The sequence below is a fragment of the Fusarium oxysporum genome, chromosome II (assembly GCF_013085055.1).
Source record: "Fusarium oxysporum Fo47 chromosome II, complete sequence".
Lineage (NCBI taxonomy): Eukaryota > Fungi > Ascomycota > Sordariomycetes > Hypocreales > Nectriaceae > Fusarium > Fusarium oxysporum.
Genome location: NC_072841.1, coordinates 900,313 through 924,912, shown reverse-complemented (window position 1 = coordinate 924,912; position 24,600 = coordinate 900,313). Strand labels below are relative to the sequence as shown.

The 24,600-nt window shown below is 49.7% G+C and overlaps 9 protein-coding genes across 9 annotated transcripts; 4 read left to right on the top strand and 5 right to left on the bottom strand.

Annotated features, from left to right (window-relative positions):
* Positions 1-269: 269 nt before the first annotated feature.
* FOBCDRAFT_256649 (uncharacterized protein) lies at positions 270-1,786 on the bottom strand (the record flags this gene model as incomplete). The annotated part of the gene is made up of 3 exons (XM_054703201.2): positions 1,451-1,786; positions 599-880; positions 270-512 (listed from the first exon to the last, which is right to left on the bottom strand). Exons 1-3 carry the CDS (start codon positions 1,478-1,480, stop codon positions 270-272), a joined length of 555 nt encoding a protein of 184 aa, XP_054559176.1. The 5' UTR covers positions 1,481-1,786.
* A 333-nt stretch (positions 1,787-2,119) lies between these two features.
* FOBCDRAFT_268688 (uncharacterized protein) lies at positions 2,120-2,762 on the top strand (the record flags this gene model as incomplete). The annotated part of the gene is made up of 2 exons (XM_059611421.1): positions 2,120-2,323; positions 2,409-2,762. The coding sequence occupies 2 exons, from the start codon at positions 2,120-2,122 to the stop codon at positions 2,760-2,762; spliced, it is 558 nt and encodes a 185-aa protein (XP_059464061.1).
* Positions 2,763-3,500: 738 nt separating this feature from the next.
* On the top strand, positions 3,501-7,133 carry FOBCDRAFT_214043 (Retinoic acid induced 16-like protein-domain-containing protein). Its single transcript, XM_031172659.3, has 4 exons — positions 3,501-3,597; positions 3,661-3,768; positions 3,821-4,761; positions 4,807-7,133. The coding sequence occupies exons 1-4, from the start codon at positions 3,589-3,591 to the stop codon at positions 6,971-6,973; spliced, it is 3,225 nt and encodes a 1,074-aa protein (XP_031049444.2). The 5' UTR covers positions 3,501-3,588; the 3' UTR covers positions 6,974-7,133.
* FOBCDRAFT_214041 (meiotically up-regulated gene 113-domain-containing protein) lies at positions 7,134-8,702 on the bottom strand. Its single transcript, XM_031172661.3, has one exon. The coding sequence runs from the start codon at positions 8,423-8,425 to the stop codon at positions 7,214-7,216; it is 1,212 nt and encodes a 403-aa protein (XP_031049446.2). The 5' UTR covers positions 8,426-8,702; the 3' UTR covers positions 7,134-7,213.
* Positions 8,703-9,465: 763 nt separating this feature from the next.
* Positions 9,466-10,068, bottom strand: FOBCDRAFT_256645 (uncharacterized protein; the record flags this gene model as incomplete). Its single annotated transcript, XM_059611188.1, has 2 exons — positions 9,802-10,068; positions 9,466-9,772 (listed from the first exon to the last, which is right to left on the bottom strand). Exons 1-2 carry the CDS (start codon positions 10,008-10,010, stop codon positions 9,466-9,468), a joined length of 516 nt encoding a protein of 171 aa, XP_059466704.1. The 5' UTR covers positions 10,011-10,068.
* A 266-nt stretch (positions 10,069-10,334) lies between these two features.
* On the top strand, positions 10,335-11,453 carry FOBCDRAFT_154082 (Manganese/iron superoxide dismutase). The gene is made up of 3 exons (XM_031172657.3): positions 10,335-10,652; positions 10,711-11,178; positions 11,226-11,453. Exons 1-3 carry the CDS (start codon positions 10,470-10,472, stop codon positions 11,346-11,348), a joined length of 774 nt encoding a protein of 257 aa, XP_031049442.2. The 5' UTR covers positions 10,335-10,469; the 3' UTR covers positions 11,349-11,453.
* Positions 11,454-14,376: 2,923 nt separating this feature from the next.
* Positions 14,377-15,695, bottom strand: FOBCDRAFT_214038 (uncharacterized protein). Its single transcript, XM_031172655.3, has one exon. It carries the CDS (start codon positions 15,339-15,341, stop codon positions 14,541-14,543), a length of 801 nt encoding a protein of 266 aa, XP_031049440.2. The 5' UTR covers positions 15,342-15,695; the 3' UTR covers positions 14,377-14,540.
* A 4,945-nt stretch (positions 15,696-20,640) lies between these two features.
* On the top strand, positions 20,641-22,171 carry FOBCDRAFT_214035 (uncharacterized protein). The gene is made up of 2 exons (XM_031172653.3): positions 20,641-20,888; positions 20,937-22,171. The coding sequence occupies exons 1-2, from the start codon at positions 20,858-20,860 to the stop codon at positions 21,872-21,874; spliced, it is 969 nt and encodes a 322-aa protein (XP_031049438.2). The 5' UTR covers positions 20,641-20,857; the 3' UTR covers positions 21,875-22,171.
* FOBCDRAFT_154077 (dihydroxy-acid/6-phosphogluconate dehydratase) lies at positions 22,172-24,339 on the bottom strand. The gene is made up of 2 exons (XM_031172652.3): positions 24,081-24,339; positions 22,172-24,012 (listed from the first exon to the last, which is right to left on the bottom strand). Exons 1-2 carry the CDS (start codon positions 24,146-24,148, stop codon positions 22,284-22,286), a joined length of 1,797 nt encoding a protein of 598 aa, XP_031049437.2. The 5' UTR covers positions 24,149-24,339; the 3' UTR covers positions 22,172-22,283.
* Positions 24,340-24,600: the final 261 nt, after the last annotated feature.

The following is a 24,600-nucleotide window of genomic DNA, read 5'->3' as shown; positions in this document are numbered from 1 at the left end:
CTCCATCACCAAGCTTCAGGACAGACAAAGTTGTCGGGCGCAAGGCTGTTCAAGAACAAGTCGTTGCAATCACATCACATCATATCACATTGTTCGGGCATTCAAGTGTTTGTTCAAAGTCGCAGTGCGCTTATGTTCATTCAATTACTCTTCGTGTATACAATACAATAAGCCAAGTGGTGACCAGACTGAGGTTACCGTCATTGGCTGGAATCTAATCACATCATTGCCGCGTACATATCCATCTTCCGAGATCATTACTGAGTATTTCAGACACCCAGCTCTCCAAGCTTCTGCTCAGCCGCCTCGCACATGGCCGGGTGAACGACTTCCTCGACTGCAACAAGTCGACGCATCATGCTGGCCACGTCGGACTTGAGCTGCTTGTTGGCATCCTTCTCCTCTTTGAGGGCGATCTTCTGCTTAATGAGGGCAGATTTCTGCGTTTTAATCTTCTCCTTGAGCGTCGCATTCTCCTCTGACACCTTGTCGATCAACTCGGACATTTTACCCTACTTGCTGTCCAAGTCCATTAACTGCAAGGGAAAAATATTGTTAGCGTCCATGGCTTTACCAAAGTTTGAAGTGATATACTTACACTTTCGTGAACACAGTCCCACTTGTCTCTGTCGGCCCTAGCCATATCGTCAAGCTCGTCGGAGAAACTATCGAGCGTTTGCTTGCAGTAGGCGCGGAGTTTGTTCTTGACAATCGGAAACTCTTCCTCGATCTTGTTGATCACAGGCTCAAGCTCGAAAATCTTGGCATCGGCTATGGTGATCAGTTCGCCGTTTTCTTCAATTGAGTCCTGTTGCTGGCCGAGGAGCGTCTTGATAGCGGCGATCTCAAGCGGGACGTTACAATCTTCAATCGTTTCCTGCTAATCACATCCGTCAGCCAAGGGTTCCGAAGCTGAGTATGTCTGCACCTCGATATGCACTTTGAAACTTCTGGCGCCACGACCACTGAACCCTGCTTTCCAGTCCCAGAGCAACATATGACCATCTGGACAGACCCCACACGATATGCCCAAGACGCAACTTAAAGGCAGTGTGGACTGTACTCCCGAGGTATACTGGTACGAGGCCGCGATCCCCAAAGTCAAAGGTGTGCCCAGGCTAAGCCTGGAGATATCAACCCAAAGTTTCGACGGAAAAAACAAGCGCTTCGGGGCCCCGAATTATGCTCCCAAGCCGAACTGGATACCTTGGCGCTTGACTTTGAAGACCTGGAAGCGACCCAAGCTGCAGTCCAAGCTAAGCTTGGAGATGCTCACATGAACACCTAGATCCACAGCTCGGGACCCGACACCCAAGGCCATCATCTGAAGACAGATACGAAGACCTGGGCGTTGTGTCGGGGAACTTTGATGCTCCTGGCTCGCATGCGGGGAAGAAGGGGCAACAAGAGGAGTGCATTCAAGGGTGGATGAGAAAAGAAGCAGACATACCTGATCAAGAAGAGTCTCCTCGATGACCATATCGATCTCGGTCTGTGTGGGGGTTAGTGAGACCTGGTAGCTAATGCGGTCTTTGATCAATAGCTTTCCGACGGGGGAGTGGAGGCTTGCCCAGCTTGCACAGCTTGTGCGTCAAGCATTTTGCGCTGGCATAAGGTAGGTTTTGCCATCTCGGATGATGATAAATGGTCGTCACAAGGATGAAGTAAGAGCAGAAGTTGCGTTGTGGTTGACCTCTGTAGAAGTGAAAGGATGATGATGAAGGAAGAAGAGAAGAGAGAGAGGGAGGGGAGAGAGGAGAGAATTTATAGGCAGCAGAGGGAGGGGCTGGTTACGAAAAGAGCACATTGAATCACAGTGGCCGCATTCTATTGTTCTCTATTCTGCATTCGAACTGCAGTGCTGATTGGGTGGTAGGTTGCGAGAAAAGTGAATGCCGTTTGGCGATGACAGCTGGCAGCAGCTGGCAGCAACTCGCAGTAACTTGCATCTAGCAGTGCATTGCCAGTGTCATTCATCACCTCACTCTATCTAGCGTAATAACAGGTTCTCTTGATTTCCTTATCCTGTCTCTTTACACCTCGAGATCCTTGCTCAACTTCCAAGTGTTCATCCATTACTCTGTACCCCTAACATCAACACTAAAACTTCATCGCCAACATGTCGCGCCCACGGCCGGGCTCGCGGCACCGACGCAAGTTGCGGAGGGAAAGAGAGGAGCTGGGAGAATGGGTGCCGAAGCAAGAAAAGGAGCCCGCCCAAGCTGCCGCTGATCCATCTGAGGCCTCGACCATCGAATCTACCACCGAAGCGACCACCAGTGCTTCAGCTCCGGATTCCAAAGACACAACTGGTGAAACAAAGGTACGTCCTTGTCAACATCGTCATCTTCCTGTTTGTCTCCTGCCTTTCTCTTTTTCATATATTCGTTAAGCTCATATATTCTCAGGATCGTCACTACTACTATCGCCAGGAGAAGTTTGAACGTCGCTTTGTGGCCCTTGATCGGTGTATCAAGGAACGTGTTGATGCCAACATCGTAAAGGGGCGCGCTGCCATAGACGCAGACACCAAGAAACTGCGCCGTCAACACAAAGAGCTGTTAACCAAGGTTAAAAGCGAAGCAGAGCAGATTCGGCGCGCGTACCAGGTGGATATTAGAGACACGAAAAAAGAAATCAACCGCCTCGAACGGAAAGTGGACGAGATACAAGAGGAAAACGAGACTCTCCGGGATGAGATCGCGCGTGAACGTCGCCGCATGATGTACGAGCGATACGATGGTCCTTCGCATGACCAATAAGCAGAGCGTGCCAAGTGAGGACACATGGAATGCCTTCCTTTTTGATCTCGAAACGGTGCAAGAAGCATTGGTTGTGATTGCTAGAATGAGTGTTGGTGCGAGCTCGTAGACATCGGAGAGCAGAGCAGGTTATGGCAGTTCACAATGTATGATAACCAACACAAGCCGAGGGATGGCTGAGATGGCTGAGATGTCTCTGATACTTTCTATTGACTTCATCTTTCATCTCGTAGTAGCCTTTCCATGTAATGTAATCGTCTTCCTTGGTTGTACTAAATGTCGTGAGGTTCGTCCTTCCCCTTATTCCCTTCCGATTACAAATAAGGGCTTAATTCAGGATAATTGGAAAGGCTGCTGGCCTCAACATGCTGCCAGCTATTGTCTTATTCAAGCTGATGGTTCATCTTTTGACCTGGAGTTGTTGGTTGATCTATTCTGTGAATGAGCAGTCGAACGATGTGCTTGCCGACACAAGCACATGTCCATGACATTCGTTCAAAGGCTTATTCAACATAAAAATAGAACAGACCATCGACACAGCAAGTGAAAGGTCAACAACAATATCCACTTGTGAACTTGTGCTAAGATGAACTATCTGCAGTGTAGAGTAGATCGAGTCTTTTCAAAATAGGGGCAACTACCCTGAACCTGCAGCCACATTCACCTTAGCCACACCAAGCGCCACATGTCCACTCGGTTGTCCCTGGACCCAGGAAACAACAGCTCTCAACACTTCAACTTACAAGGACCTGAGCGGTGCCGTTATGTGGTCAAGGTGACCTTTATTCCCCAGTTATAGTCGTCGGGAGATGACTCCAATATCGTCATGGATTTCGTGAGTATCTCATCACCATCTGTCACTGCAACCATGACACCCAACTAATTGCTCTCCGTACAGTGGTCGCGCTTATTGAGCCCTCTCTCGTCTGGGGGCACCCGCAAGGACCTGGGACATGATCCTGCGAAACGACTTCACCGGTTCGAAAAGCAATATAGCCTCTTACTCGTGAGGACCAGCGAAGTTAGCCCATGCCTGCGACAAGCACTAACCAGAGTAGTCTGCTTGGAGAGCATCATCCAACCTATCTCGAGACAGCGACGCCGCCGAGACCCTTGAAATCCGCCTTCAGGAACTCACCAACATCCTAAGCGACGAGAGCCGAAGGCCGTTACCGCATCCATGTATCCAATACTGCTCGCTCAAGCAAATCTACGTGCCCATTGGAAAGATCGCTACGACTTCGTACAACGAGTGGATCATTAAGGAGGCCGTCCTCTTCTTTGCGACCCTTATCGAGAGCGAGGAGGAAGCGTTTGTTGAGAACCAAACCTTTTCCGCCAGCCTGACGAATCTTCTCGTGCGAATCACTGGCATCAACAGCGTGCGCCTGGGCCTGGATACCGAGTCGCGTGTCGTCGAGCTAGCATTTAACATCACAACCAAGATTCGGCTGGACCCGAGTATTCTACCAGCATGGTTCAAGACACACCGCGGCGTGGCGCTTCAGAACAGAGAGAAGGATGAGAACCCTCGCGATGCGTTCGTTGGACGGACACAAAAGGCCGATTTCCCCCTGTTTTATATCCTCATGGACTATATTCACCATGAGGGCAAGGTGGGCGACTTTGCGCGAACAGGTCTGCTGTATATCATCGAAGCTGCGTCGAGTTCAGGACCGCTGGAACAGTGGATTGTCGAAAGTGACCTATCAACTTTGATGGCAACAGGTCTTGGCGCTTTGTACAGCCAACTGAGCCGCAAACTCGTCGTCGACCATCTCCCTCATAACCTACCCCCTATTCTCGCCTTCTCCGATTACGAACATCCTACATCCAACTACGAAGTTATCAGCTCGTGCTCACCCGAGTTCCAATCTCACCTTGAAACCTTCTTATCACATCTATTATTCTGGCAAGACGTCTTGAACCACTGTCGGTCTGTAGAGGTCAAGTCGACTCTGCTGGAGCATTTCCAAGTTATTTTCCTTCAACAGTTATTGTGAGTCTCCAGCGACTCTCACCCCGAACTATGCTAACAGGTTAGATACCCCTCACTGCTTGAGTCCTCTGATATCGACGGAGGCTCGTCTGTGGCTGTTTTGACTTATCTTCGCCGTATCCTGGAATCACTCGATCACCCTGACATGATCAACCTCATCCTTCACTACCTCCTCGCACTCCCCGATAACATCGCTTCTGCCCGACCTGGCTCAAGCTCGTCTGCCAGCAAGGCTCGCAAGAGAAAGTCGATGGACCTGGCCACGATGTTGGCAGAAAGGGCAGAACCTGCTGCTACGCCCCTACTCTTCAACCTGGTTGATCTCGTTCTCGCATGCTTGAGATCGCGGAATCAACAAACAATTCATGTTACCTTACAACTGGTGTCAGCTATACTTAAGAGACACCACCGATATGCTATCGTCACTCTCCTAAGAACTGATAATGTTCCTATTCAGAATGCCACTAGAACAGTAGGCGCTCAGGAGCAAGAGGTCGAATTCATCATGTCATTGGCGGGAACAATAGGAGGTGAAGATGACTTTGACGAGGTCTATCAGCTTGTCCTTCGAGATACCATGTCGAGGCTTGAAGCACACCCTTGCTCTCTCAAGCTCGTCGCGCCCAGGGCATCTACGAGTAACCAAAGGCTGCCCGACAGCCTTCCCGGAGCACCTAAAGAGGTTGCAGATCACACTCTGCGACCCGATGACCCTCTTCTCAACTCACTACTGGATCTCCTGGAGACATTCTTCGTCAATCAAGTCGAGACGAATTTGTCCGTCACTGAGACACTTGTTGACTTGGCAGTCTGCGGTTTTATGAAGATCGAAGGATGGTTGACGCGAAGTCCAAGCTCTTATATATACAATGAAGTTGAGAAACAAAGACGTAAGTCTACGGAGGACGAAGATGTAGAGAGTGAAGACGACGATGATTTTGAGGATCTGCCATCCCCAACCCCAGAACAGAAACAGCTACAAGCCATGGAACAATGCCGCCAACGGCCGCAATGGTCTCAGGCGTCTTTACCGCGTGTTTTAAACGTTCTCAGGAGATTGGAAGAGCAGGTGGCTGCCTACAGAAGGAGTATTCCCCGATTTGACGAGTTGGTGCAACAACGGCGCGACGCCTTCAGGACCGCGGATGCAATGTTACACCATGCGGGTCCCACACCCAGGCCGACCCCCATCAGCGAAGATCCTCCCGATCGACCAAGCTTTGAAGAGGTATCGCGCAACGCATCGCCTTCCCGACCGTCGGCACTGGAAGGATTAGCGCATCGTCTCTTGTCCGAGTTGGGAACGCCGAGCCGTGCCAGCAGCCCGCGAGGACGCAAAGAGCTGGGCCGTAGCTCTGGAAGCGGCAACGCGACACCTGGAAAGTCTGTGCTTAGTTCCAAGGAAGCGTCTCATAGCAGGGGGCGAGGCACTCCTGGACGTAGCCACTCTCCTCCAAGGACGCTCGATACCATCGATTCAGCGCAGAAGGCCAGGGAAGAAGCGCTTGCTCGACAGATGGCGGAATTTGCGGCTATGGACCAAACTATCCTCTCTAAGAAGGTGGGATTGCCAGATGTCAAGGTTGAGCCTATTCCCCTCAAGTTTGACAAGAGGCCAATGCTCGAACCTATGGAGACCGAAGTTACGGAGGAGGAACATGCTGAGCAGGCCCCCTCTGAAGCTGATGAGGACCAGTTTGAGGATACTGTGACTGATCTTACTGAGCAATTACCTGTGGAGGTGAAGGATGAGGATGATGCGAAGACGGAAGATACGGAGACTGATCTCTCTGACGCCGAAACTGCGCCTGAAATTGCCGAACCGATGGAACCGGTTGAGTCAGAGGCGGAGGATTCGGCAAATGTTGATGCCGAAGAAGGTGAACCTGCTAAGGAAGTGGAAGTCAACGAAATCGAGGCCAAGGACCTGAAGGTTGATGAACCTGAGCCTAGTGAGTCTGAGTATCACGACACCGAGACCAAGGAAGACGAACCAGAGGAACACAAGATTGCGACACCTCAACGAGAGACTCGAAATCTGGATACACCAGAACCCGAAACTCCTCAACCCAGAGAAGCAAGGGAGAACACAACAACTGTTTCAGTGTCGCACGTTGTAACCAACGTTATCATCCTACAATCGTTTCTCTTCGAGCTGGCTGCCCTTATTCAAGTCAGAGCAGGTCTATTTGATGAGGTGCGGTTCGTATAGCGTGGAATTTGAACGGGAGATGCATTCGATTGAAAGAACTTTCTCACGATTCATGAGAGATGGCATGGGTACTTTACTTATAGATGGAAGAGGGATTATTCTTATATTATAGATACCATGATCGCAGCTTTGTGTCTGGTTGAACGTGACATTTGGGGGGGTTGTGGATCGTAACTTCGTGTATTCATGTGAACCCAACGCCGGCTATATGTAGATATCTATGCAATGTAATAATTAATTTCATGTCATCGTTTCATCCCATCCTATCCATCGTCTTATGACTCCATCGACGGCCTTGATTCCTTCTCTCGTGGCCTCCACCTCAAACCACTCACGATGCTCTCTCCCACAAGCATCACATTTCTCTGCATCTTTCTTGAGACCCATGCCCGCTAGTTCGATGTGAACTAAGCGCTCTACTCGGTGCACATGCTGCGTCATATGGGGAACTACACCAGATGACTCCTGTGACCCAGGGAGATATGGGTAGTATCGCAGAATCTCAACTTCATGACCACACTGACGCTGCCATTGATTCAAACGACGCTGAACATTTGCTGCGCGGCCGATCTTGAGAAGCATGGTGTTCTTTGATGTTGATGGATCAGCGGCCGCGAAGCTTGAAACAGCGTTACTAGCACTTCGAGATCGCGGTGGCCGATTCGGTGAAGGTGGTGAAAGAAGCGAACGCGCTGCGTCAACGGGCGCAGAAGACGACTGAGATGTAGGTGTGAGCCAGAACATGTATATGAAACCAGGTTCTTCTGAAGCGCCAAAGGGACGTGCTAGTTCGGACATAAGCGCCGAGGCGGTCTGGGCGTCTACAGAGTCGGGAATGAAGTCTTTTATCTGCGCTGTCTGCGAGCCTGTGGACTTTCGCGAGCGTCGAGAGGTTTTGGCGGAAGATGTGTTTTGCGATGCGGTAAGATGTTGTTTTGAAGCGCGCTTTGGCGGTACCGAGGCCGATGTTTTCTGGACTGGACGAGGTTGCGGTCGTGAAGGCCGAGACTCCTGGACATCTTGGAGAGGTACTGAGAAACAGCAACACATAAGAGACTGCTTCGGCTGCGGTTTCGGTCTAGGCGCGGTCTGCTTTCGCCGATCTGTATCCCTTCTATACTTCTTCTTCTCCTGCAAATCCACCAACCCCAACCTATCCGCAAGTGTATCCAAACTCGTGCGTCCTTCCAAAATCGGCGTCGAAGTAGCTCTAGGCCCCGGACTCGAATGCGCCGACATATTCGCCTGCTCTCGATGCTGCCAGCAGTAGAGACTCTCATCACGGGGGTCGGGAGTAACAGGTCTTCCGCGCTTATCAGTCTTGGGCGCCGTCTGTTGAACGGCGCGACGGCATGGGCGGCCGTTGGAGGTCAGTCCACGACATGTTCCGTTTGTGGCTTTTGAGTCAGAGCGGTTGAGGTAGGACTCGGGGGTGTTTGCGACAAAGGGCATTGTTTTGTTGAAAAGGCGGTGGGTTAGAGATAAAAGGAATGACGAGAGGAACAAAGAGAGTCTGTTGGTTATGGGCGGTTTATTTAAACGAGGGAGGGAATTGGTCTGTGAAACAGGGAAGGAGAGACCCTGATTAGGAGTTGGAAAATGAACTGGGGTTTCTTGTTTTTGGACATCTTGGCTTGGCTGAAGTGGTTGATATTAGACTGTTAGTGGTTGGTGAGCGAGGCTGACATGACGGTGATAGAGAAGGGAGTGGGTGAGGTTGATGTGGCTGTGCGTGGCTGTGTTGGAAGCGTAGGCTGAATAAATGAGGCAGCCTTTCGTGGCCAAATATTGTGGTACGAATCATTGCAGTGAGTATTTGGTATTTGCTCGTAAATTTGTCTTGGTAGCAGCGATCTGGTGTTGTCGATGATGCAGTGCTGTGTTGGTAGTGCAACTATGTCAATCAATGCCTGTTCAAGTTGGGTGAAGCGGCGCCCTTATATCCGTTGTTGAACCCATGTTTCAATACACAAATAACCATCTGCCAGTAAACGAATCGAGTTATTCGACGAAATTTGAGGCCTTGACAATCTCAGAAGTCTGGAACACACTCATATGACGCTGGATAGGTATCTCGCTGCTGACAAAAAGGAGTGTTGATAGACAGAATCACATCCAACAAAACGACAAGCTGCAAATATGCGAGAAGCGAAAATGGAGTTTCACCGTTCCAAGAAGATCCAGGGGGCTTGATGAGAATAAACGTTCTTATATATTCTGACTCGAAAGATCGCAACGCCATGTCGCCAACGCCTCCTTGATTTCATGCTTAAAGCTAAGTTGCCCGAGACTGGACAAGTTCCTCATTCGCAGATATAACAGCCTGATGCCAACTCCAAGTAAAAAAGAGAACCCTGATAACAACGACGCCAGAATGATGATGGTGGCTAACCAATTGAGCTATTCCATCCCATTTCTTATTCCCGACCAGGGCGCAACCTATCCACCTTGATGGCCCTGGACCTGCAGCCACAAGCCATAGAGGTTCCTCACTACAGCGATGGCGACGGCGATGATGGGCAAGACGTTTCCTCAGGTGATGCTTGGCTCATAAAATTGAAGCCCACGATGCCTTCAGCAACAATCCTGTCCTGTCCAGAGGCGAGACGAGAGTATACTGAAACACGTCTTCCAATGATTCCATCACCGCCAACCTCGAGCGATAATGGCCCTTGTAAGGGTAACTCGACGTACTCGCGAGATGTCGGAGGCGTTTGGAGGGAAAACTGGCGGAAGAGTCCACATTCACTGGCGTTTCTTGTCAGGTCACCACTAGAACTTCTCGACGTTAACTTTGAACTGTTCAGAAGCAGAAGGATGAGACTCACTGAATGACAACGTATAAGTCGGAGAAGCCCTTCATACTGCACTCTTCACTTGGAGTGAGTCTTGCGTGTGTTGCTCTTGAGCTTGAAGGACTACCGGGAGTGTGAAAAGAGAGATCACCGCAAATATTGGATGAGATGGAGTTGATGGGAGGATTGAGAGCGGCGAGAGCGCCTCCTCGAGGTCTGTTTGTGTATTCTGGGCCGCACATGGTGATGTTGATGGTTTAGGTGAGTGTAAATGCACTGGTGAAAATTGGTGAGGAAAAGATATAAAATAATAGAGAGATATATACAAAATGAAGAGAACATTTATTTCAAGAACAAATCTAATTATTACAAGATATAGTCACTGCTAGCTATTCTGAAACTTGCCGTATCTCTCTCGAAGTCTCTCACTCAAGTCCAAGCCATAGACAAGAACCAATCACTGCGTCGCAAGACCTAGCGTTGTTCCTAATTGGGCAACCTCTATAGGTGACAAGGTTCTGAGGCGCTCGAGCGAGTTAGCGAGTATGAGCAAGTTTGCGCAATTAGTGCGACTCTCTTCTCCATCAACAACACAGCAACACCTTGATGAACTCGAGTCCCGAAATACGTACCAACTACCGTGGAAGCACGCAAGAATAAGATATTATTAATTGTTAGCTCTGACGCAATCGCTCTCCATCATGTTCTTCTCTAGGATCCCGCTTCTACCCCTCTTCTTCTTTGTCTCCTCCTCCTCCTCGTCTGAACCTGATCTTGCTTCTGATCATAATCAAGCTTATACTGCTCTTCCTGATAATATTCAGTCTTTTTCTGCCATGTCTATTGGTACTTACTCTCTTCCGGCGCTGCCGTACGCCTATGATGTGAGTTCTCCGCCGTGATATCTGGCATGAAAGTATGAGAAGTTGACCATGGCACAAGGCCCTTGAGCCTAGCATCTCTGCTCAAATCATGGAACTTCATCATAGCAAGCACCATCAAGCCTACGTAACAAACCTCAACGCCGCGCTAAAGAACTACGCAACCGCTACTTCGACCAACGACATCGCCGGCCAGATCGCCCTGCAATCAGCCATCAAGTTCAATGGCGGCGGGCACATCAACCACTCTCTCTTCTGGGAGAATCTCAGCCCCTCAAGCTCTGCTGACGCAAAGCCCGAGAGTGCTCCTACGCTTAGTGCTGAGATCTCAAAGACGTGGGGCAGCATTCAGGCGTTCCAGGAGGCGTTCAAGAAGACACTTCTGGGACTGCAGGGTAGTGGTTGGGGATGGCTTGTTAAGGATACGCATGGTCTTCGTATTGTTACGACGAAGGATCAGGATCCTGTTGTTGGAGGAGAGGTTCCTATTTTTGGTGTTGATATGTGGGAGCATGCTTACTACCTTCAAGTAAGCCTACCCCAAACAATTCAGGAAAACGACTAATACTGTGATAGTATCTTAACGGAAAGGCTGCCTACGTTGACAACGTCTGGAACGTCATCAACTGGAAGACTGCCGAGGCTCGATTCACCGGTACTCGTGAGGACGCCTTCAAAGTCCTCCGCGCCTCCATCTAATCAACGATGATATCACAAAGGGCACAAAGCTATTGTGATCAACATATTCATCCCGCCATATTAGCACAAACAAAAAAAAACACTCAATCTCAAGCTTTTCCTCAATATGCAGTGAAACCTCCAAACACCATGGCAACGTGCTCTACTCGTGACACTCAGTCTCGGATGGCTACCCATGCGTTTGACTCGTGCAGCAGGACGCCGTGTCCTGTCTATTTCTTTTTATCCTGACCGCCAAAGCCCGTTTTCTTGAGCCCGTTGCGTTCTGTGTAATTTCATCAAGGAATATGCAGCCTGCCGTATGTATGTCTATCTAAACCACACGTCTAAATGTACACACACACACACACCAAACGAAAAGCGGTCTGAGGCAGCCTGTTGTGAAATTATGTGATACCATGAATGTAAGTTACAATGCCGCTGTATCTCGGTACAAGCTTTCTTGTGTATTTCCGGATCTGTTTTGTTCAGCTGTAAATATGAAGCTTGTGTCGTGTCTGTGCTACGACGTCCATGCATGGGTGAGCTTCATGATCCTGCACGATCGGAAGTTGAGATCGATTTGCATCAAGAACTTTTGCAGAAGCTGATAAAGTCCTGTATTAAGCGTTGTCGCTGGATGTGACAGTGAGACGTTATACTGACTCACCCACTTTCACCATTGCCAACTCACATAATCCCAGATCTATTTAGACATCCCGCCACTTTCGATCTCACGGGAACCAAAAAACGGGCTGAGGCATCAAAAACGGAACGACTCCCGTCGCAACGGTACGGTCCCTTCAGCAAACAAACAAACATCCAACGCCATGGCATTGCCGGAACCCGAAATCAGTCAACCAGTGGGTAAAATGATCTCCTAGACGGCTAGACGAAACATACAGCGTGGATAGACACATCTCCTTAATAATAGCATCGCGGTCTTTCCGGTACCACGGCATGGATGCGGCATCAGGGGTTGGGGTTGCTAACTCGTGCGAGGCCTCAATGAGAGGTATAAAGAGTCGAGATGAAGCAAGACTTGAGGAGAGAAAATCTTCGGAGTGAGACCACTGGAAATATTTGGCGCTCTTTGTCATTCGTTTTTCTGTTTAACTCATTTGCCATATTCTCAATACGGTCGCTTCTGGAATCTTCGCTTTGCCAAACATGTCTTTCTTCGCTCGCCTCACCCTCGTGGTGCTCTGGTAGCTGTTTCTTATTGTCTCTCAGCTGGGATAGATACTGATTAGTACAGGGCATTGGCTGTTTGTGCACAGGATACCGTCACTGTGACAGTAACTGACACCATCACTAACTGTCCTTCCGCTGGCTTGAGGTTCTATCCTCGCGCTGAAGCTACAGTGACTGAGTGTGCCCTCTCTTGCTACATTACCGTCTCTCAGTGTACTTCTACTCAGTACATTGGCACTTCTTCTGGTATCGAGCTTCCGACTGGTTCTTCGGTTATCCTGTCTGAGTCTGAGACTTTCACCAACGTCATCTCTCTGCCTACTGTTTCTATCCCTTCTACAAGCATCTTTGCCAACACTTCTTTATCCTACACTTCTATCTCTGAGACTTCCAGTGTCGTCTCACAGCCTGCTGTCTCCATTGGGTCAAGTGCTCTTGCTGGAGAGACTTCATCTGAGCTGGAGTCTACCGTATATGGATACTCAACCAGCACTGCCACCCTGGAGGTGACTTCCGAGATCGTTACCAACCTGGAGACGATGCCTACTTTTGCCCCGAGTTTTGACTCTTCTGCTCTTGCACCTGGCACTACTCAGTTCCCGCAGGGTGCGGAGTCCACGACACTCTCTGAGGGTTCAACTGAGCAACCTTCCGAGTCTCTTTCCCTGGGCACAGAGTCAGTTCCAACCAAAGGCTTGAGTACTGAGACTTATGTCTCACGGCAAGGCAGCTCTACCCTCTCAGAAGACACTGGCGCTTCTACTGTCCCTGAAAGGGTCTCTACAACCACTCTTAAGTCAGTTATTACCAGTCAGGTCATACTCACGGGGAGAATCTCGACTATTTACACTGCTTCCGCCGAGGCCTCCACATTTGAGGAGAATACTGAAGTCGTCGAAACCTCCTCAGCTGAAGGTGCTAGCACCGAGACTGGGCAGGGTCCTGCTTCCGCTGCGGATGCCAGCTCTGAGGCTGCTACTATTCCTACTGCTGAGTCCACAGCCGCTGGAGCGTCTACACTCACGACAGAAGCTGAAATATCCACCACTACACCATGCACGTCAACCAGGCACACTCACATCTACGACAATACCACTATCGTCCACAGCACAGCCGATCAAAGTAATGACTCTTCCGCTTTGGCTGGATCCTTCACCTCGGCTTCTTCCCTCGCATCTGAGTATACCTCTGCCACGTCCGAGGTGATCGAGCAGACTACAGCTATCGGTGCTGAGACATCAGAGGGTCAAGCTGGAGTGTCCACTTCCGAATATCTCGAGGGCACGACTGAGACTGTTGTTGGAGTCCAGACCACTCTTCCTACTGAGTTCATTCCAATTGAGTCCACCGCTACTCAAACAGACTCCGAGATCGCCACTTCCTCTCAACCCATTGAAATACCAGTACCTTCTGCGGAGTCAACCGGCCCTCAAGGCTACGACTTCGGACCCAGCTCCAACGACGGCTGGCCAACCGCTTCTTCCGCCTCAACGGCCGACGCAGCAACTGGATTCACCACTATTCTTACCACAAGCGAATTCACCGAGGAGTCTTCTACCACCACTGGTGTCAAGGAACCTAAATATGAACCACCTGCTTACGAGCCTCCCTCGTACCATGAGCCAGCTTATGTTCGCAAGCGATGGGGTTTCTAATGGTGAGGAGATATAATGGCATATTATGCTTTCTTTTTCTTCCTTTCTTTCTTTCTGAATGACTTGATGTCTTTCTACTTATTTGATTGGGTCTTTATTTGTATGGGATACTTATTTTGGTATTGGCATTTGGTGGGGGTTAGATAATTGAAAGAAAATACAACGGGGTGATTTTACAAGTGTTCCTTGCCATGAAAGATGCCTGTCCTTGTATGGAGCCCTTGACGTGATGATTCATGAGTGATAGACTCCTCTATGGTCCATTACGACTATTCGATATGTCTACAGACGATGAATATCTATCTTACGCTATGTATTTTCACTCCAATCCATCCAATTCATCATCCAAGCACTGTTATTACCCCTACGCAACCTCCCAATCCATTGGTTCAACCATCCACTCCCACTCATCATCAACCTGAACCTCTCCCATGCCCATATGTTCATCCCCATCACCCCACTGCCTCTGCATCGCCTCCTGCACTCTCCCCGCGGCAATGCCATACCCAATCTCCAACCCTCCCAAGATCTGTCCTACAAGCCACGTCAGATCATACATCTTTAACGGCGGCGTTTCCTTGCCATCAGCAACATCCTTCCAACGATTCCGAAGCTCTTTCGCCTTACGAAGAGCTTGGTTCACTTCCCCTCTGCCTAGCGCCTCGTGGACCGGACAATCTGGCATTTCTAACTCAATGAGCACATTCTCGTGATACGTGTGATTTCCCGTCTTGAACGAATTGCCGCGCGATACTGATATGCCGAAAACCATCAGGAGAAGAACAAGCGCTTGTTCAATCCATGCGTAAAACTCATGGAAGTCAACTTTAAAATTCCGCTCAGCATCCGTGACCAAAAACCCAAATTCCTCTGGATTCAGCGCGCGGTGGTACGAAGTCTGTAAATCGAGGTACTTCCACCGTAGACGCTGACAGGCTTGTTCAAAGCGGTGAAAGGCCTGTGTTGGGTTCAAGCGCGTTGTCGATGTTGATATTGAAACTGGGTTTCTTGGAGGGGCTGAGGATGGTGGGGGTTGTGAAGGTTGCGAGGATGCGCGTGCTAAAGGCTGTGACGACGAGCGCGTTGAAGGAGCTGAGTTTGCGAGACGAGAGCGGCCGTTTATGGCCCAGATCGAGTCGTTTAGACCTGTTGGTGTTTTGGACATATCGGATATCGTTGCTGAAGAGGTTACGCTGATTTGTGAGCGAGTGGAATAGTCATGAGCGTTGTCGTAGATGAGTTTGAGATGCCACGTGAGCGAACGTAAAGCATAGATGGACGCAGAAGCGCACAATTGGAGCTTCCAAATGGCCAAACAGCTTCCACTGAGTCCCTTTATCTACCTCGCCGTGGAGGGCTGCTCTCTCGCTCGTTCCGTGAAACCGAAAGTCACAATGAAGCAGGGCACTAGCCCATGGATCTCACAACCAATTCAATGCATGCGTTTCAGGTACGAGGTAAAATGACAAGCTATTGGTTAGCTCTATAAATAATATGCTGTGGTGAATAAAGAAATGAGATCATGAACGAATGTGAAAGTGCAACATCAAAGAGAACAGCGCTCAACTCAAACGATGGTTTACGGTACAGAATTCGTAGCGTCTGATTGGCTAATCTATCGGCGGTTAACGGTTGGCTGCGCAAACAAACGCCCTGAAACAACACCAAGAAATCATCACCAACACCGTCACCAACACAACTTATACTTCTCGTTAGTAATCATCATAAATCCATGTCGTAACCATATCTGTATTGATATATACAATTTCCACGTATCGACACAGCCAGCTCAACCAGCTTCCACTACCAATCCCATGTCCAGAAATCAATTAATAGCCTGCTTGCCTAACAAACACATCATAAGCTGGCCATGTATGCACCAATGTAGGTAAGGCGACAGCTCTCAATCATATATGCACCCTAACTCCCTGCTCTGGATGCTCTGTTCCAGACGCTATCCTGATGACCCAACTCAAAAGCAGCAAAATAACGCAACTCCATTATTGACGTCCGATCTCCTTGTTCGTGATCGACAGTTTATACAATGGTCCTGCCTATGTAGAATCGCGAACCTTCTTGGTAGCCTTGGCTGTACCAATATGAGTGTTGTGCACCTATTCTTGTTAGCGTTGCGTTTGCGAAACCTGGAAAGACTATACATACCTTTGTTGCAAATCGAAGGCTCGTCAATGTTTCCTTCAGATGCTGCTCAAGAGGTGACACCATGACAAACATCAGAGTCTTGCTGTTACCGCCCAAACTGTACTGCAGCAAGTGTGTCAACTTGGAGTTGCGGTATGGAATGTGACCTGAACCTCGACCAAGGGCCTCAATAACATCACCGAGACAGCTGAGACTCTTGTTGATGTTTTGTGTCTCCTTCATTCGATCGCCTTCAGCCTGTGAGTGCTTGAGACGCTCGGAACCAGCCAAATCGACCAGGTTGAGCGTACCCTCGCAACGCTCCCCTGTTGCTGAGTTCTCTCCGATCAACTTCAGGATGAAGATACTGTGAGAACGAGACGACCGCTCGTTGGCCTTGGTTGCAGCCACTGATCGGTTGTTCTGTGCTTCTTCAAGCATAGTCTCCACACTTGATGGGCTGTCGAGACGGACTGACTTGCAGTTTGTGATGGTTGTCTGCTTGCGAGCTTCGTCATGCCGAATCTCGAGCCTTTTCGCCGATCGCTCATTTGGCGTCAACAGGTCGTTGAGCTCCTCATTGTACACCTCAACGAATGAACCCTCCATTGTGTAGTCCCAAGACTTCTCCTTGAGCTTGGTGATAGTGTCGTAGATCATATGGGTGGCACGAGGAATCATACCATCGTTTGAAGACATGGTATGCGTCTTTCCAGATCCAGTTTGACCATAACAGAAGATGCAAACATTGTACCCATCAAGGGCACTCTGGACAAGCTGAGAGATCTCACCAAAGATCTCCTGGTTCTGAGTGCCAGGAACGAAAACGCGATCAAACTCGAAGGGATAGTTCTTTCGTGTGATCTGTCCCAGACTACTCTTCTCCTCAGGACCAGCCAAAACAATTTCAGCAGATGTCTTGTCATCGGGGAACGACATCTTGGCCTCCTCGCCCTCACCATTGCCAAGTGCAGGCCTCACTCGACACATGACTCGGATGTTGCCCTTGAGCTCCTGGTACTTATTGAAAAGTACTCGGCGTTCCGTCTCCTCCTTGATGAGTTTGTGCTGGGCCTCCTCTGCAATGCGCAGAGCTTCTTGGAGCCGTGCTTCCATGCTGGCGAATGAGTCGGATTGCGCCTTGCTGTCAGATTCCAGAAATTCGACGTGTGATCGTAGTGAGTTAATCTTGGCCTCGAGTGTTGTGTTGGCTGCTGAGAGCTCGGCGATGTTCGTCTGCAGGCTGTTCTTCAAGATACGTTCTCGCTCGAGGTCTCCTCGGAGGCCTTCCACTTGAGAGTTGACTTCTTGAAGTTCTCGATCCTTCCTCTGGATGGCCATTCCCATGTCTTGATGCTCATTGCCCATTCGAAGTCGTAGTTCCTGGATTTCGCGGTCCTTCTTCTGTCGCTCTTCAGCCAGCTCCTGATGGTACATTCTAGTCAAACTCTCGATCTTTTGCTCGTGATCTTTCGTCTCTTGCTCTTTCAATCGATCCAGTTCTCTTCGAAGCTCGTCGACTGCTGTTCTGTGTTGCCTCGTCATATCGTCGATCTTTTCTCGGTGCTTTCGTTCCAGGTCATCCACTTGTCGTTGATATTCCCATTTCTGTTTCTCCATCTCATGTCGAATTTGGCGTCCTTCCTCTCTTGCTGCATCAAGATCGGACTTGAGTGCGTCGTTCCTTAGGTCAAGTTTCTCTCTGTCACCCTCCAACTCTTGCACTGTAGACTTGATTAGTAGCTGGGTATCCCATCCAATGATACTACCTACCTCGCTTCTTGGCAAGTTCAAGAGCATCGTCTTGTCCCTTGCGTTCGCTCAAGGTGGTATTTACCATCTCCTTGAGTTCTTTGAATTGAGACTCCATATCAACTACTCGGCCATCGACGTCCCAGGCTACATATGATGTCAGATTAGAATCTTTGTTCAAAAACGACTTGCTAGGGGAGGAGTTCTTGACGGGGCTTGTGAATTGTTTGACTGGTGACAAAGATAGAGACGCTTCAAACTCATGGAGCTTCCTCTTGACCCTCTCGTTGGTCGGTGGCTTCAGAGGGACTGCCTAAGGCCGCTCTGACAAGATCTGTCGAGAGGTTGAAGCTGACATGTTACTTTGATCATCTCTACCATGGCGCTTGCATGGAATATTAGAAATATGTGAGGTGGTTGAAGATTGTGAAGACTGTCGTGTTAAGGGTCGGGAAATCGCTTGACTTCCGTGAGGAATGTTGTCATCAAGACTCATTTCAAGGAATCTTGAAGTCAGAGAACTATCTCTGATCGTTGGCAATGTTGCGAAAGACTGTGAGGTTCTGATTTTATCGCATGAAAGTGTGGTGATAGGTTGAGATGTATCTTGCGAAAGTGTCGTCGTACCATTGTTCGTTGGAGCTTCGTATCGGTCTTCTTCGCGGAGAGCATGGGCCGTACGCGGACGAGGTGCTTGACTCTTCGATCGGGCATGGCCAGGACGTCCGTTGACTCCATTGACTCCGTTCACTCCATTGATTCGCGATGTGGCTGTCGGAGCCCCGTTTCGAGCGGCCTGGTTCCTGCTAAAGACATTTGAAGATGCGCCGTATCGTGACTGGGTGGCTGAGGGTTGCTTGAGCTGAGGAGAATTAGCAGCTGTCGTGCGATCATAATGATCCAGCAGAAGCAAGCCCTCTAATAACGAGGGTACCAAGGATCTCAACTTACCCCGGAGGACATTCCGGCCAAACTCTGAGGCCTCATATTTGATCGAACACCAGCCGCGGCGGGAACATGCGATGTTGGCTTTGAAGGATATTCGAGGGCGCGATCAGAGAGAGGTTTGCGCTTGGGGTCAGATTGCGATGCTGCTTCATGTCAGAGAGAACCACCATAGGCGCTCCTTTTGCATACCTGGCTGAGGAATCTCTCGCTTCAGATTCTTCAGAGCCGACAACGAACTTGCCGTCGACGCAATGCGGGCATTATGTTGCGATTCGCTCCATTCTGTGAGTCCAGCCCCTCCAGCCCCTATTGACATCGACATCGACGGCGCCGGCAGTCGACTAACCTTGGAGCTCCTAAATGTCTACACCCAAGAATCATCAGCTTCTGAAACATGAGGGCACCAGGTAAACAACCTACCGGATTCTCCTCCATGGTGAAAACAATGCGCCTAAATACAGGGACCAGGATATGGAAAGCAAGGAGCAGTGAAGCACCCGTATGAACGGCGGTAGCAGGAGGCGTTGCGAATATGCGAAGGATAAAAAAAGTAGCGTAGAAAGCAAAATGGTATCAGTACACGCTTGGTCTGTAGCTCATGGGAGCTACGTGATATTATGGTTGGTTTCGTGAAGAGCCTGATGCGGGATAGCTCGGTTGGAGATTGGCGATTCGAAGCGTTTGCTTGTTTATGTAAACACGTTGCCGGGGCAATGGGTCCGAGTCGCATTTGGAGATACCCCACCAGCTAATGAGCCGGGTTGCGAGGCAGGATAATTGTACTTTGCAAAATGGTACCCTTCTAATGTATATTGTTGATCAATTGTCAATACTCTTGTGAATCTACCTCTGTTTCTTATCGTAGTGGCTGTAGCTCTCTGGCACATGCATCATGCTGCAGACAATGCCAAAACGTCTCCAACGCTTCGCGCCAGGGCTTGAGTTTAATTGTGTTCAAGTGCCGATGAGTTTCTCCTCAGAATAATTGGATGCATGCATGTACTGGCCGCCTTCGAATGCACCTTGAGCTCGGACCTTAATAAAAGGAATAGGAACACCTTTACATTGAGACAAGTTCAGTCCAATGGTTCAATTCCTCTAAGCTCTTGGTCTTGGAATAAAACTCAGAAGCATATGTATAAGTAGAGAAATAGGCTCCCAATGGAGCTGCTTTCAAAGATGCCGGTACAAATAGGTCAATCACGATTGTAATTAACAAGGAACTTTCGCCATTGGTTCTATACAGTTAGCATATAACCTTCATATGATCGAAGATATGATGGATGGGCCAAAAATATCGGGCTCCGAGTTTGTCGGAGCTTTGAAGGATGCTGCCAAGTCATCACTCCACCATGAACTCAAGCTTCTTCTGTTACCAGTAATTTATCTTGCCCACCCACCCTTGCCTGCGAGAGAATTGACATGACAATTCACTGAGATAGAAGTTGCAAGACAATTAGATAGATGAACAAATTATTAAATCGCCTTCTCATAGGCGCATCAATCCGTGTGATAATAGGATCTAAGTCAAAAACGTCGCCGTCTCGCTGACTCAGCGCACAACGTTTTGTGAGACAAGCCAACCTAACGTGGGGGCCACATATTAACATTCACATTCACATGTCATCTTTGATCCATGACATGACGTTCAGTAGATGCGCTGTCGCAGAACCTGACCTCGCAACGCCGTCTCATTAGTCCTCGTCACGATCACCCGAATCGCCTTCATCACACCTCGCTAGCAACATAAAGAGATAGCTCCCAAGCTCTTCCATGTCTCGATAGCTTTACCCCTCCGCTCGTCCTCTTTGTCTTGTCTTACACACGATCACCAACAATATGGAAAAATACAGCCAATTTCGCGACAGAGGTAAAGTTCTCCAAAGATTAATAATATTCACATGCTAATCATTCTTAGCAACGGGCATTGCGCCGTTTCTTCCCGTTTCGACGCCCGTATCAGCTCTCGCGACATTCACACACGCCGCTCTTTTCCTCTTCCGCCTCCCATTCTTCATCGCTTACTTCCTCGGCTACTTCCTCTTCTTCCACTTCCTCCCGCTGCCAGTTATCTTCAGAAAGGTTGCACTATGGGGATTGATGGCCATACCGGGAATATGGTGGGTTGACCTTCAGCTCGACGGTGTCAAACGTGGCACCCTCGCTGACCAACCCCGCGAGCGTTTCCCGCACCCTGGCTCAGTTATCGCTGCCAACTTCTCGAGCCCTATCGATGCGATCTACCTCGCCGCTATTTTTGACCCGATCTTTACCATTTCGTACCCCGATACTCGCAAGGTGCAGCGTGTGAGTTTGCTGGGTGCTGTTCTGGCAGCTCTCTCGCCTGTGCAGACTGGCCCCCCTAAAAATGCGAAACTCGTCGAGATCAAGGACCTTTTGGACAGCAACCCGGGCCAGATTATCGCTGTTTTCCCTGAATGTGGTACCACCAATGGCAAGGCTATTCTGCCTTTCAGCCCGAGCATCCTTCAAACACCAGCCGACGTCCATATCTTCCCTGTTAGCATCCGATACACGCCCTCCGACATTACGACACCAGTGCCTGGAAAGTGGTTCCGCTTCTTGTGGGATCTCCTCTCTCGACCGACGACGTGCATTCGTGTGCGCATTGCTGAAGGCCAAATCAACACGTCTGCCGCCAAGACCAATGGTGTAACATCTTCCTCTTCCGAGCTACGCAACCGTGGTGACGCTAGTTCCAGCGTTTCCCCTGATGAGCAGCGTGTCCTTGATAGAGTAGGCGAGGCACTCGCCAGACTAAGCCGCGTCAAGCGTGTTGGACTTACAATGAAGGATAAGGCGGCCTTCGTGGACGCTTTGAACGGAAAGAAATAAATACTTATGGAAGACTTGGGAGAATACAGGGTTGATACGATCAACAGAGAGGCCGCTTCGTTTGAAGGGAAGCTGTGTTTGGAGTTCGCATTGCAAGGAGCTATTGGAGGTCATTCTGTTCAGTCGGCCTAATACCCACAATCATTCGTGGATTTGCGTTGTATTATTGTGTTTTGTATTTTGGTTATTTCAAGATGCGAATTCTACGTTATAGCTTGTTAGGTAGACTTGTTGAGCCCAGAGCATTTTCACGTATTAGCGAGGAGGCACTTTGAAGGCATTAAGAACGAAAAAAACATTGGGATATAAGTTCTGACCCAGAAAATTCTAAATTCGCCTTTTCCCACCCCATTAAAACAGGAATTACATCGTTACATTTGACAATTCTTTTTGGCTTTCGTGAGCCTTTTTAGTTCTTGAGACCACTGTCGGTGACACAGCCCTCACTGGCGTTTCTCACAAGCTGGGCGTACTTGCTCAGCGTACCCTTGGTGTATCGAGGAGCGGGAGCCTTCCAGGCCTTGCGACGTCGCGCAACCTCCTCCTCAGGGACAACAAGATCGATAGCACGGGTCTCGGCGTCGATGACAATGGTGTCGCCGTCCTCAACGAGAGCGATGGGACCACCCTCCATAGCCTCAGGGACGATGTGACCAATGATGAAACCGTGAGAACCACCAGAGAAACGACCGTCAGTGAGAAGGGCAACGTCCTTTCCGAGACCAGCGCCCATGATGGCGGAAGAAGGCTTCAGCATCTCAGGCATACCGGGACCACCCTTGGGACCGTCATATCGGATAATGACAACGGTCTTCTCACCCTTCTTGATCTCACCAGCCTCGAGACTGGCAATGAAATCGGGCTCAGAGTCGTAGACACGAGCCTTACCCTCGAATCGAAGACCCTCCTTACCGGTGATCTTACCGACACAGCCACCAGGGGCCAGAGAACCGCGGAGGATCTGAATGTGACCGGTAGGCTTGATGGGGTTGCTCAGGGGTCGGATGATGGTCTGGTCCTCAGGGAACCCGGGCATGTTCTCGACATTCTGCTTCATGGTCTTACCAGTAACGGTAATACCAGAGCCGTCAATGATACCCTCCTTGAGCAGGAACTTGAGAAGAGCGGGAGTACCGCCAATCTTGTGCATATCGGCCATGACCCACTTTCCGGAGGGCTTCAGGTCGGCAAGGAAGGGAGTGCGGTCGGAAACCTTCTGGAAGTCCTCAATGTCGAGCTTAATACCGACAGAGTCGGCAATGGCGATAAGGTGCAGGACGGCGTTGGTGCTGCCACCAAGGATGGTAGTGACGATCATGGCGTTCTCGAAGGCCTGGCGAGTCATGATGTCGCGAGGTCGAATGTCCTCCTTGAGAATGTTGCGAATAGCAGGTCCAACGCTCTCGCACTCAGCCTTCTTGCTAGGATCCTCAGCAGGGCTGCTGCTGCTACCGGGAAGAGTGAGACCGAGAGTCTCAAGGGCGGTGGCCATGGTGTTGGCAGTGTACATGCCACCACAAGCACCACCACCAGGGCAGGCGTTTCGAATGATGTCGAATCGCTGCTCCTCAGTGATCTCACCAGTGATGTATTGACCGTAGGCCTGGAAAGCAGAGACGATATCGATGGACTCGCCCTGCTTGGTGCAGCCGGGACGAATGGTACCACCGTAGACCATGATGCTGGGACGGTTGACACGGCCCATTGCGATGGCAACACCGGGCATGTTCTTGTCGCAACCAGGCAAGCTGATGTTTCCGTCATACCACTGACCGTTCATGACAGTCTCAATACTATCGGCGATAATCTCTCGACTCTGGAGGGAGTATCGCATACCAGTTGTGCCCATGGAAATACCATCAGAGACACCAATGGTGTTGAATCGGTAGGGAATAAGACCAGCCTTGGCGACGGACTCCTTGACAATGGCGGAGAGGTCCATGAGGTGCATGTTACAAGGGTTGCCCTCGTACCAGACGGACGAGATACCAACCTGAGCCTTGTTCATGTCATCCTCTGAAAGACCAGTGGCGTAGAGCATAGCCTGGGATGCGCCCTGGGCCTTGGGCTGGGTGATGTTGGCGGAGACCTTGTTGAGCTTGTCATCGGCGCGGAGGGCAGAGGCGGAGAAGAAGCGGCTGTAGAGGAGTCAGTATTCAGAAGTAAATTGAGCTTTCAATTGACTGTTCGAGATGGAATAACTTACCCATTGCTTCTCGCAGAGAGGGGGAAAGCTCCCACAGCTCTAGACCTCAACAACGACCTCGAAAGCATAATGACGACGTTTAATCTTTTTCACTCGGGAAAAGGGGAAAAGAAAAACGTCAATTGAAGCTTCAACCACAAACTCAAATTGCGTATGAAGAGAGTCCGACGCCTGAGTAAAAGCGGTGGGATGAGTTTGTGGACTTTTTCTGGCTTGCGATGTCGGCTGCGGTTTTGTTTCCCAAAATTTAGGTTCCCTGTGCTCTTCCCTGTGACTGGGAGAGGGGGGAAGACGTCCCCAGCCCAGGGTGCGAAGAGCTCCCCGCATGACAATTGGAGTGTTTTGATTGGTTGGGTGACCTCATGGAGATGGCTCTTCGGGGGAGGTGCTTCAAGTCCGGAGGAGGCTTAAGCGTTGGAGTCCACTTTGAATAGAGTTATCCACTGAACTTGTGTGATTCAAGCTACGGATGCAATGTAAGATCGTCCATGATGCCGAGGATCCGGCCTCTTCGTGTGAG

Coding starts and splice junctions, on each gene's coding strand:
- FOBCDRAFT_214041 (XM_031172661.3), bottom strand. CDS start 8,425: ATGCCCTTTGTCGCAAACACCCCCGAGTCCTACCTCAACCGCTCTGAC.
- FOBCDRAFT_214038 (XM_031172655.3), bottom strand. CDS start 15,341: ATGTCCAAAACACCAACAGGTCTAAACGACTCGATCTGGGCCATAAAC.
- FOBCDRAFT_214035 (XM_031172653.3), top strand. CDS start 20,858: ATGGAAAAATACAGCCAATTTCGCGACAGAG. Junction 20,889..20,936: donor CAGCCAATTTCGCGACAGAG/GTAAAGTTCTCC, acceptor AATCATTCTTAG/CAACGGGCATTGCGCCGTTT.
- FOBCDRAFT_154077 (XM_031172652.3), bottom strand. CDS start 24,148: ATGCTTTCGAGGTCGTTGTTGAGGTCTAGAGCTGTGGGAGCTTTCCCC. Junction 24,013..24,080: donor CTCTCTGCGAGAAGCAATGG/GTAAGTTATTCC, acceptor ACTCCTCTACAG/CCGCTTCTTCTCCGCCTCTG.
- FOBCDRAFT_154082 (XM_031172657.3), top strand. CDS start 10,470: ATGTTCTTCTCTAGGATCCCGCTTCTACCCCTCTTCTTCTTTGTCTCC. Junction 10,653..10,710: donor CGCTGCCGTACGCCTATGAT/GTGAGTTCTCCG, acceptor CCATGGCACAAG/GCCCTTGAGCCTAGCATCTC. Junction 11,179..11,225: donor AGCATGCTTACTACCTTCAA/GTAAGCCTACCC, acceptor ATACTGTGATAG/TATCTTAACGGAAAGGCTGC.
- FOBCDRAFT_214043 (XM_031172659.3), top strand. Junction 3,769..3,820: donor AGCAATATAGCCTCTTACTC/GTGAGGACCAGC, acceptor TAACCAGAGTAG/TCTGCTTGGAGAGCATCATC. Junction 4,762..4,806: donor ATTTTCCTTCAACAGTTATT/GTGAGTCTCCAG, acceptor CTAACAGGTTAG/ATACCCCTCACTGCTTGAGT.